This window comes from Lissotriton vulgaris, chromosome 9 (genome assembly GCF_964263255.1).
Source record: "Lissotriton vulgaris chromosome 9, aLisVul1.2, whole genome shotgun sequence".
Taxonomy (NCBI): domain Eukaryota; kingdom Metazoa; phylum Chordata; class Amphibia; order Caudata; family Salamandridae; genus Lissotriton; species Lissotriton vulgaris.
The window spans coordinates 243,656,620-243,668,815 of record NC_141697.1 but is presented as its reverse complement, the minus strand read 5'-3'; the positions used below and the strand labels follow the sequence as shown (position 1 = coordinate 243,668,815).

The 12,196-nt window shown below is 43.1% G+C and overlaps 1 protein-coding gene across 1 annotated transcript in view; it reads right to left on the bottom strand.

Annotated features, from left to right (window-relative positions):
• SPINT1 (serine peptidase inhibitor, Kunitz type 1) overlaps positions 1 to 12,196 on the bottom strand; it is a 262,840-nt gene that overhangs the window by 62,827 nt on the left and 187,817 nt on the right. The window contains exon 7 of the mRNA XM_086937424.1: positions 3,354 to 3,404. Coding sequence (XP_086793550.1) covers positions 3,354 to 3,404 — 51 coding nt within the window. The remainder of the gene's footprint in view (positions 1 to 3,353; positions 3,405 to 12,196) is intronic.

Sequence of the window (12,196 nt, the reverse complement as noted above, 5' to 3'; positions counted from 1 at the left end):
ACATATCGGCATGATGAGAGGGATGAGTGTAGATGGTACATAACATCCAGTATGAAAGTGGTTGATGAGGCACATGACGCACTCTGATACCAAGATAGAATTTCCGCACTCTAGGTTGATGATGGTCACATTATCCATATTGTAGAAAGCATATATGTAACAATTATATACTTTCTCCACAGGTATAACGATAAGCAACAGAAGTGCTTTTTAAATATGGGTAATTGTGACGAACACAACCCCATGTGGTGTGTTGGAAGCTGGTACGAATACCCTTAGCTCACACCTGGTAAATACAGATTGAATAAGTCCATGTCTGTGCACTGTGCATTATGTCGGCAAGTACATTGATTGATACAGTATCTGGTTGGTCAGTTGTTAACAAAGAACTGCTGTTTTGCTCGGTTTTATCAGTCAATCCGCAGCGCAAAAATTGTTGTCCAGTGAGGCGAATAAATAAACTTGCGCCCTGACTAATTTTCCACGACATAGCAATGGCAATGAAACATGGTGGCCTAACTTGATAAGGTTTGCAACATGCAGTGCTTTTAACTTGAGTAAGCTCACAATTGTGAATAAAGAGGGCAAATCTAACAGAGTCTTATCTTAATTTTAATTTGATGGAAAACATTGTCCTTTGTAAATCACGGGGTTCTTTGTTTTGGGGCAGTTAATTTTTCCTTTCTGCTCTGCCTCTCTACTGGACACAATTCTGTCTTTTCAGTGAGTGGACAACCAATGATGATATACGTGGGCATACTGGTGAGAACCTGCTGGTAGCCTCCCTGGTGCTGCGTGAGGTGCCCACTTACTCTTTCACTTTTTTTTGTAAGTGTTCTTCACTCTCGTGTTGTGGGGTAGGATATATATTTGCGGATTGACTGATTGCAGTTCATTTTTAAGATATTTGAATTGGGGGTTCTAGGATTTTCCTAAACTAGACATGTCACTAGAGACTGGTTGGAGGTAGATATCCCCAGGTCAGAAGCCTTTTCTGAGAAAGAAAAATTACTTACTCACTTTAATAGCCAGGCCTTTTTTGTATTGAGGAGTACGATTGCCCTTACCTGTTTTTAAGATATACTGTACTCTGACCCATCCCACCCAAACCTACTATGCAAAGTCTAAGGTCAAGTGAAGTGCGCTCAGGGCAAAGGTTTTGGTCTATGACCAGGTCCTATGCTCTTGTCTGTTCCACTAAAGCAGCTACACATTGCCTTTGACATGTGCAGCAAGGATCCAGATCAACAAATCCAAGCTGGGTGATTAATTGCATGACTAAAAGTGGGTATTTAAAAAATAAATGTGGGGTGGGTGGGATTATCTACCTTTGCCATATCCCACATATTCCCTAGGGTGTGGCTACATCCCCATTACCCCCATAGGTGTGCCAAGAAATTTTTTTCAAGGCTACAGTCTTTGGTGCCTCCTATCTTGTAAAGGCATCTTCTACAACATTTTCAGTTGTGACCAGCCAATCAGGTAATTTGCATTTATCGAAATTGTCCTTCATCCAAAAAGATGCATTTATTTTTTAATTTTTGACAACCACAGACCTGGCAAATCTAAGACGTAGGTAGGCCCAAATGTCACATCATCTTCCCTTTTTACCCATGAAAACCGGTCCAGTGATTTTTGCTGTACATAGAACAGTTTTTCCTAAAAATTAATATAGGATTTAGTCACTTGGAGCCAGTCAATATGGAAGAATCAAACCTTAGGAATGTTTTTGTGCTGTTTCATCACACAGCGCCTAACTCAAACTATTCAAAGAAAAAATGCTGCAGGAGACTGGTGGGGAGTGCAGTGGGACGCGTTTCTTAATGAGGAGGAGGATGTAACCAACAGGAGCAGGATTACAGCTCAGTCATACAGACATTCTATCTGGGAGGAGTGAATTGTGGGAATGAATGAAAAAGGAAACATGAATTAGTTGCAGTTATGTTTTTGAACTCATTACTGTTTTGTGTAGCTTATGTTCATACAGGTAATCACAGTTTTGGCTCAAGGCTGTGGAAATTAATGTAACTTCTTTGAAGATATTTTATATTTTAAATTTCAAACAAAAATACCTTTTCTGTACATTACTATACTTGTTTAAATATGGGGGAAATGAATGGTGTTATAACAAAGTTTCTGGCGCAGATATAATACATAACTTTTGAAGTAAAAATATACAGAACATGGTAAAATAATGAATTTACCGATAACCGATTGATTAGGAATTGGGCCAAATTGTGTCGAGTTCAGACGTATCTACTTCAGAAACATTCTTGCAGTGAGAGAAAAGAGGTGGCAGAGGCTTGAGTGGGAGGTGGATATTTGGGATCATCACAGGCATGTGGGACATTGGGCAGGTCCCAACCTTATGAGGCGGGTGGGGTTTTATGCTTTGCCTTGCCAAACTTACAAAAGGTTTCTGCAGCTGCCTCTGCTATCTAAGGGAAGCTTCAAAATTCGTTCTGCATTTCTGTAGTGCAGAGCCTTCACACATGAGCTGGCGCCCTACTTTGTGTAGTCATTTTCAGCTCACCATGTGATATTGGCACTTCACTGGGTAATCATGTGAAGTTGCCGATATCATGTGTCCCATGAAGACATCTTTTGAGTTGGCAGTTCTGTCGAAATTACAGACCACTTTAATTCTACAACAGCCAGGGCAGTTTCTTGAAGTATATTCTCTTGCGATATATATATTTTATTTGGCCTGTATTGCTCAATAAGTCAAAATGATAAAAGAAATACTGCAATAGAAAATATTAAATGAATTACTTGTTTCCTATTCTATTACTCTTTCTATAGTTGTATGTGTCCTTCTGCCTCCCTGTTTACACAAGCAAAGGTAGGAATAAGGTGGATAGGCTACTAAATGCATTTGCATTAAAAACGCTATGTAGAATAGTAGAATTCACCTTAAATTCCCAGTCTGGAGAAGGGGAATATTCCAAACAAGTAAATCTATGGAAAAGCTAGATCTACACAAATAATGTTCCTATTAATTAAAATTTTTCAAAAAGGCCAAGAAAACCAATTAGATGGTGGTCGAACGTGTAAATGTAACAGAATTATGAAGAAATCTAATCAATTGGATGTTTAGTATCAGATGCCAGAATAATGTACAACTTCCCTAGAAGGAAAAGGTATGACATTGTGGCTTAGCCAAAAATAGGTGAAATACTGTGTCACATCATGTACTGCAAAGCATAACGTTGGCTACTTACTGGCTCTTGGAAATACAATGTGCTAACTGCAAGTAGAAACACAATTACACCCATGTATTAGACACATCAGGTCACAATTATTCACCTTCTCAGTGTGTTTTTTCTTAACACAATTAGATATTTTAATCTTACCTTTATCTGTCTCAATATCAAGAGATTGTAGCTTTACAAATCCTTTATCATCTGTAAGAATAAAACAAGTATACAGGTCAGAAATACAATTAGAAAGTGAAGAAAAACATGTAAATACAGCTGTTTAAAGGTAATTCTATTCACGATGGGCCACTGAATCCACCACAAGATTCGCCCCGGACTTCCCCCTCAAGTTTGGTGATGACACTCTCACCTATCTGGGCATCACTGTGTCCCGCTCGCGCGATGAACTTCTGACGGCCAACTACGTGTGTGCTCTAGACTCCATCATCGACAAAATCACACGGTGGATCGCAAAATGGTCATCCTACCTAAATTCCTCTACTTATTTGTTAATATTCCCTACGCCCCTAGTCGGCATTTCTTCTCTGCCATGAGGACTCAACTATTACGACTAATGTGGGGAGGGAAACAAGCCAGACTCAGATGGGACACACTTGTGCGCCCTTACAAGGCAGGAGGGTTCTCAGTACCAAACATAGAATTGTATTTCAGCTGCGCACAGGCTCATTTCGCAGCATATTGGATGAAGCCCCCCAATACATGCCTCACCTGGCGATTGAGCAAGGCTACATGCGCCCCACACCTAGCGCTGCCTACATCAGCGTCCCTCCGGTTGCCAGGCACATTGCATCTACCACCGTTCAATGCACAGTTAGTGCGTAGCACAACCTAGCTAAATTGAGCAACGGCACACCACTATTCTCTCCTCTCCTTCCCATTCACGGGCGACAAGACCTTCCAGTTACACAGGAGGGTGGATGTCGGCAGGTCCTCCGTAAACTTTCCATACATACCTGGGGACACCTATACACTGCTGGGAAGTTTCGCACCAGCGAGAAATTCTTTAAAGACATTAACCCCACTCCTCTGGTCCGCTTTTATTACATCAGACTCTGGCAGACAGTGAAAACTGCTACACCTTCTTTCCCTCTGGAACCCCCAGTGACGCCCCGCTACATGTCCTGTTACAACAGGATGCCCGTGACCATGTCCTGTCAAAATTGTACCGAACAGTCCAAACTAGTAGAGAATATGACCCACACCTTTGGCCGGGGGCAAGTGGGAGACAGAACTCGGACACCCCATAACCGACGAGCAGTGGACATAATGCTGTGCACAGACAGGCGAAATTTCCTCTAGCAGCAGATTCAGGATGATACATTACAAATACCTACACCGTTTATATTATACACCAACGCAACTGTACAAACTGAAACTACGAGACAACGACCGCTGCGACCGATGTGGCAGGGAGGGGGCAGACTTTCGACACCTAGCCTGGGATTTTTCGCCCATACATTGCTACTGGGGGGAGGTGCTAGCTGCACTGGATCTCATGACTGGCCTACATGTCCCTACTGACCCGCTCACTGCCCTACTCGGGTATACCGAACCTATTGCTGCTAAAATGCGAAAATACACTTCCATGGCACTTTTACTCGCCAAAAGGAAAATTGCCTGTAGATGGGGGAGGGGCAGAGCGCCGAAGTTTAAGGATTGGCTTCAGGATTTAATATATTGCCAGGAGCAGCTACACACTTATGCAGAACTTCAATCCTCTTCATCACGCCCAAGAGATATATGGGGCCCGTTGCAAATTTATTTAATAGAACACGATGCAGATCATAGCGTAGAAACCTCATAACACACATCACCCACTCTCTGAAGGTCCAGGACAATACATGCCTGTCAGCACTAATAGGCTTGGGACGATGTATGTCGTTGCTGTATTATTTATGGGCCGTCACCCTTCCTCATCAGGATCATGATTTTGTCGTCTTTCGCATGTGACGCACAAGTGGAATCGGTTTCTTTCTTCTTTTATAAGATGCTTTAATATGTATTAACTTTACAAAAAAGATATATGTATGCAGTGTTAACTCTGCCTTCATGGCCAAGCGCTCCCACTAACGTGGCCGGCCCGATGGGGTTGTAAGCGTCATGCTGTGTACTCCCCCACCCCAGTCACACATCCGTCTTGTTTACTTTCAATGTCGCTATGCCGGCCGAGATACGGTTGTAGGCAGTAAGCAGAAATGTACGACTACTGATGGTCTTTAATAAAGATTTTGAAACTTAAAAAAAAAAATCTTTTCACGATCGGCACCAAGTAAGCATGCACTAGGTTCTAAACCACCACTTTCATGATAAACATTACACAATATCTTTTTACTATTTAGTGAACATACCCTTCACCAACAATAGTTAAGTGCCCACGAAGTGATGATCAAAGTGACTGCTTATATGAGTAAAGAAAAGCCAGAATTAGGAAACTTCTAATATTGTCCACAGAGACCAATATAATTGATTTCTCTCTTTTATGATGTACCCCTGCTAAATGATGGTTATCAACGTTTTTTTTATGAAGTATATGATAATACTTTTTTAAACTATTGTATTTCTGGATGTTAAATGTGGTCTACATCAAATTTTTTTAATGTTGTACATATTTCAGTTATATGAAAATTCGCAATATCCCTGTGTGAATAAACCAGGTAACAAATAAGAATATTTTTATGTTAATTGTTTTGAACTTGTTTGTAATATAATCAGGACCCAAAGGCCGTGTCAAGGCTTTATGAATGACAAGGGATGGAACCTTCTGCAACCGCTTAAGAAAAATACTAGGTAATGAATTTATGTATTTCGTTATTTTTTAACAAATTAAGCACTGAAGTTACATCAGAGTACATAGGTGCAGAGGTCAGTTATTCAGGCAGTGGGATAGAAGGTGCCAACACATGTAGAATCAGTGACTCATTGAGGGTAAAGAATAGGCAATATCTCAATGAAATAAGAAAATGAAAGAATACAAGTAATAGTTTATATGGACTTGTGAAGTGCCAAGATAAAATAAGAATGAAATCTATGGCACCGTGCCTCTTGTGAACTTAAGATAGCAGATATCTGAATGTTCTTGTATTTTTTTCATTAGTAAAACATATCTAACTTAGGAAAACCCTCTTGAAAGTCAAATCTTCAGGTCTGGGAAAGTAGGCGGCAACTGCAAACATGAATGCCTCAACGCCCGGAGCAAGTTCCTAGTAGGTATCTTGAGTACACAGACTTGATTAAGAACAACACACGAGGAAGGGAAATCTGGATGGCTAATGGGAGAATGAGCAACAGACCAGTAATGCATACTATTAAAACTATAAACAGTCTCCACTGTGAGATAACCCACATTCAACTTCGATATGAGCATTGATGCGACAACCGCTAACTTGGGTAAGCAGTGATTACAATGTGATGTTTACCACGATAGACGTTACAAAGCAAACCTTTACAACAGATGTAAGGACAAAGAGGGACCTTTTTAAATGTTTTACAACGCACACCTTTACAACACAAGTTTTGTTTTTTGTTATCATGTCATTTTTTGTCACTTAAAAAAAGGAAGTGCTAAGGGATGGAGTATTAGGGTTCAGGGATGGGTAAAGGACGATAAGTGTTTTTTTAGGGTCAGGGGTAGGTGGAGGGAAGTAAAGGTTTTTCTAGCAGCGAAGGCGTGTATAGGTTAAAAGAGGTATGGATTTTTTAGTGTTCAGGGCCAGGTAGATTACAATTGATTTGCTTTCCACGTTCAAGCGCATACTGCTGTAGGTGTCTGAAAAGGGGACTCGCAATGTAGCTGCAAATTTTTTATTTTATATATTCCCTGTGAACTTTCACCAAGTAAAATCTGCTGCAAATCGGGGGTGGTCGGGTCAAATAATACTAATGGTCGGCTTGCACAGCTCTAACTCAGTGAAAACACGCAGTTGCCATGTATTCCCCATTCTGCTTTACCGCACCCTAGGCAAATGGTAGTTAGTGGGTGCATAATTTGCACCCAAATTAGCACTTGAGTTGTAATAGGGTCTCCGTTTAAGAATGAATCCTATATATACAATTGCAAAATGCAATAATTATGAGATGCATTGCTGCGCTACAATCAGGAGAGGTAATGCCACCAAACTCGCATTCATATAACCATACTTACTTGTTCGATATAACATGCATACTTTACAAAAAACATTCAAAATGTATTACTGCATTTGGACATAGGTGTGCATTAGGACTGCGATGACTGACAATACACCATTAGTAGAAGGTGAGAAAAAATTGTTGTCTCTAGGTAAATAATTATCACAATAGGAGAGGGACCCTTAACTATAAAGGACTAGGGTTCAATCATAAACAACAAGAAATTGTCCCAGGAGAAAACTTCAATACCCCAAATCTCACCAAAGTAACTCAAACTCACATGCACATAATCTAGAGGGTAACTGCACTGACCAAAAAACCCAGTGTGTAAACACAACAGTGAATAGAAATGTTAAAAAAATTTATTAAAAGAATTTTGTAGCTAGTTTAAAAACTCAATTCATACAAAAATGTGTACTTGTGTCAATATCGAAGACAATACACAAAAAAACCAAAACAATTACAATAAACAATATAGAAAAACAACAATAAGAGAGTAACACAAAAAATACACTAGTTTTTAGGTTTCGCTGGGGGGCGGAGCCGTTAGGCTCCTCCTCCAGAGAAATCTATTGAGTATAGTAAGCACTATGGAACACGCCCCCCCGTCCCATTGGCTAGCTCCATAAATGGAGCCTAGCCATTGGACGAGGGGCCTGTCCATCAATGCCGGACCAGACACGGGGGCGTTCCCGAGATTCTTTGGCTTTTGCCGACGTCACGCGACGCCGGGAACGCCCCCGAGTCTCCTCCGGCCGGGCCGTGCTTGCTGCTGTCCTGGGCATCGTGAGTGTTTTTCCCCCGGCACGTTTCCCGCCTCCCTCCCGCCGTTCGTGTTCTCTCCTGCCCCCCTCACGCCCCCTGTGTCCTCTCCCGCCCCCTCCCGCCGTCCGTTCCTCTCCCGCCCCCCCCGTGTCCTCGTAGGTGCTGCCGCCATTTTTTTTATCCGCCCGGGGGTCAACCGGCAGCTGCTCGGCACCTTGGCCGAGACACGAAGGGGCTGCGACCGCATTGGTGGCTTTTCGGAGGCTCGTCGGCAGAGGCGCGCTCTGATTGGCCGCTGCAGTGGGCCTGTCCCCGTGAGCTGCGCCGCCGTTGGTTGGAGCCTCGCCGCGTCATCAGGATCTGCCCCGGGAGCCACGCTGTGAGTGGCTGACTCCGGGGGAACCCTCAACGTCAGCGGAGGCCAGTGGGAGCTGCGACGGGGGCCGTGCCTGCGAGGGTGAGTCGTTGGGAACACGTGACGGTCGCTGTCTGGGAGTCTGCATGTGGCGCACAGGTATGCTGATGAGAAACTGGGCAGCATTATGGGCACGCGAGGTGAGCTCGACGGGCGGGTTGTGGGGGCAGAAGGGGCGGACTCTGAGGGAACGCGTGGAAAGTGTTGGTGTCAGAGTTGTGCGCCACTGTGCCTACTATTTCCAATCTCGCTGCACTTGCAGTGATAATGTTTTTTGCTTCTGTGCTGAGTTCACTTCTGACGCAAATCATCATTGGCCCTATAAAGTAACATAACTAGCGCAGGGGGATAGGAAGTCCGTGCGCTGCATTCACGTAATACGACCGACATGCCACGTAATGACAAGCCATAAACCTATATGTTTCACTCAGTGTATTTGTGCTTTGCTTAAAAAACACATACCGCCTAACATTCAGCATGTGACGCACTTCTATACATCATAAAATACTATACTATGCGCAAACACATCATGCAGTTTGGGAATCGAATATGGCGAATGAAGGCTCATTGGAATGTGGTTTGTGACATCCAGCTCTTCCTGTGACAGAATCATAGAATCAAGAGCTATGGACCCTGTGCTAAAATCAAATTAATGACGCCATTAGTACACTTCCTTACCGCTTGCAAAGTGCCCCTTTGGTTGCAGAGACATCAATATTATCAGGACCGATTTGAGTGACGGGGCATTTGTCCAGCAAACTGAGATGCCGTCTCTTATCCGACAGGAAATATTCAGTGTTGCATATTAACATATAATACTGCAGTTTTTATATCTGAATATTCAACCACGCGTAGCAGTATTCGGCTGATTATAGAATGTCCATATTTCTGTTGACAAACACAAATTTCAGAGGCCGGCATTGGTATTTTCGAGAATTTAGCAGGTCGTGTGTTCTTTGGTGGCCGGAAAAGGGAGTGACGTCTGAGAGTGCAGTAGGATGTGTTTAGCATTGCAGATAGCTGTGAGTTGGAAATGAACAGAGCAGCAGCATGTCAGCGTAGCGACACCAAGGGAGGGCCTCATATGGGTCTTCCTGTCTGAATGTGGGTGGCGTGCCTGCTGGTGGTGCGCAGTGGTTCAGGTTGTGGTAGAGCCTAGTGAATGGCAAGCAGGGACTTACTAGTTATCAGGGTTGGACGTTCAAGTTTATCTTTGATTAATTCTTGGTTTGAATTTGACTGAATAGTTTTAAAGTAGACAAGATACGTTTTTAGGTCTGGAGTTAGCTTTGCTCTTTTGATTTTCCTAAAATGATATGTACAGTACAGTTACTCAAGGGGCTTTCAGCTTCTCCTCATCATCCATTGGTTTGATATTGTGTCATTCACATTTTTCTTCTGCCCACTATAGAGCACAACTTGTGGCAAAGGGTCAGGCAAGCTTCACCCCTTGGCTAACTTCACTGAGAGTTGCGCCATTCTGCCCTCTCAGAAGAAGCCTATCCACACACAAAGTAGTTCTCTTTAGTGCCCTGGGCTACCATGGCAATGTTTGATTTCTGTTACCCAGAAAGTATTTTTGTTATTAGCCATTTGTTTGTTAGACGGAGGAGGGCCACCAGCTTCCTCAATATAAAGGTTTGTAAAAACGATGGCAAAACAAAATAATCACTGACTACACCAAAAGGCTGGCAGCAGCACCACACCAATTGGCTTTCCCAATGCTTGTTTAGTATGGGAGCCATCACTGAGGAATGGCAAGGCTAATGCTCAAAATAGCTAGCTAAATCGAGAGTAATCTGGTATTTCCCTCCATTGTGTACACGTCATTTTGTATTGTCACAGTTTCCCATTCATGTTTACAAAAATTTGCTTACGGGGATTGGACGAGTCTAATACCACTCCCTGTGTACCTCTGCTGCCATGTTTTTTTCTGTGACAAAGCAATAATCAGTTTTTCTACTGCATGCAACCTTAGGCACAAGGTTAAAATTGCTTGTGACGTTTCTACCCCACCTATGATTTATGATAAGTGGCCAAGAATTGAGGGATGACATTTTATATTGTTTACTGGCTGACCATGCGCAAGGCTCATGTATGGCCAGGTACATTTTTACAGTAAGACAAGAAGTTAAAAAGTATTCGACATTTCGAAGGCACCATGGTGGGGTGTCAGAGGCATATAAGAAATGCGTTACTTACCTGTAACAGCAGTTATCCAGTATTGGTATCTTTCATAGATTCACATGCCTGAATCATTCCCCGTCGTCGGGGTAGGAGTCCCCGGTAAATAACAATAGTAATGTCACATAGACATATACTTAGTACTAGGCCAGTGGCCTCACATTAGTAGCCTATCTAGGTCCTTATGTAAAAAGGACCAAACTTTGGCCAGGAGCCAATCAGCTACCATCACCCTTCTCACCTTCCTGGAAGGAGCCCTAGTCCCTCAGATTTTCGTAAGCACAGTGCTAAGTAGTACCTACTGAGAGGGAGAAGGTGAGCCCTTCCAGGGGAGGCGGGTGGGTTGCATGTGAATCTATGAAAGATACCAATACTGGATAACTGCTGTTACAGGTAAGTAACGCATTTCTTATCCAGTATTATGGGTATCTTTCATAGATTCACATGCCTGAATCAGAATAGCAAGCAATAATGAGCACATTTCGCATAATACATTCGTAAAGACATAGTAATCTTATCACAAGTTGTTACACAGTTTACATGATACTCACAACCTGATAAGAAATGTGCGATAAATTACCTGGAAGGTGGGATGATAGGAAGAAGGCTCACCACTAATGAAATAGATGACGTAGGACAGCCTGCCCCACTGCTGCATCCTTCATAAGTTCAGAGTCCAAGCAGTAGTGCTTGGTGAACGTATGTGGTGTCTTCCATGTCGCCGCTCTGCAAATGTCGACAATGGATACCCCAGCAAAGAGCGCCAAGGAGGTGGAAACCGCTCTAGTGGAGTGTGCTCGTACTTTTGAAGGCAGAGGGTGGCCCGCCTGTTGGTGACAGAAGGCGATGGCCGCTGAAATCCATCTGGAAATGCTCTGTTTTGTTAAAGCTAAGCCTTTCCTGGGTCTGCTAAATGCAACAAACAATTGGTTGGACTTTCGAAATTGCTCCGTCCTGTGAAGGTAAAATTTGAGACATCGTTTGAGGTCCAATGAGTGAAGAGATCTTTCAGCCGCAGATGATGGATTCGGGAAGAAAGATCGTAGGACAATAGGTTCGTTGAGATGGAAAGAGGACGGAACCTTCGGTATAAACTTAGGGTTAGTCCGTAGAATGACCCTGTCGTTCTTGAACTGGATGAAGGGGTCTTGCACAGAAAAAGCCTGCAGTTCACTCACTCTCCTTGCCGACGTGAGCGCCAGCAATAGAGCTGTCTTCCATGACAAATATTTTAGATCTGCTCTGTGGATTGGCTCAAACGGGTGTTTCATTAGTTGAGTTAGTACCACATTTAGTTGCCATGTAGGTGGAGGTGCTCTAACTGGAGGGAAAGATCTGAATAATCCCTTCAGAAACTGTTTGATTAGTCTGTTGGTCCATAACGAAGCTCCACACGAAGATCGTCTGAACCTGGAGATGGCCGCCAGGTGGACCTTTATTGAAGCGTGTGCCAGTCCAGAATTGGCTAAGTGGAGCAAGTAGGGCAGAA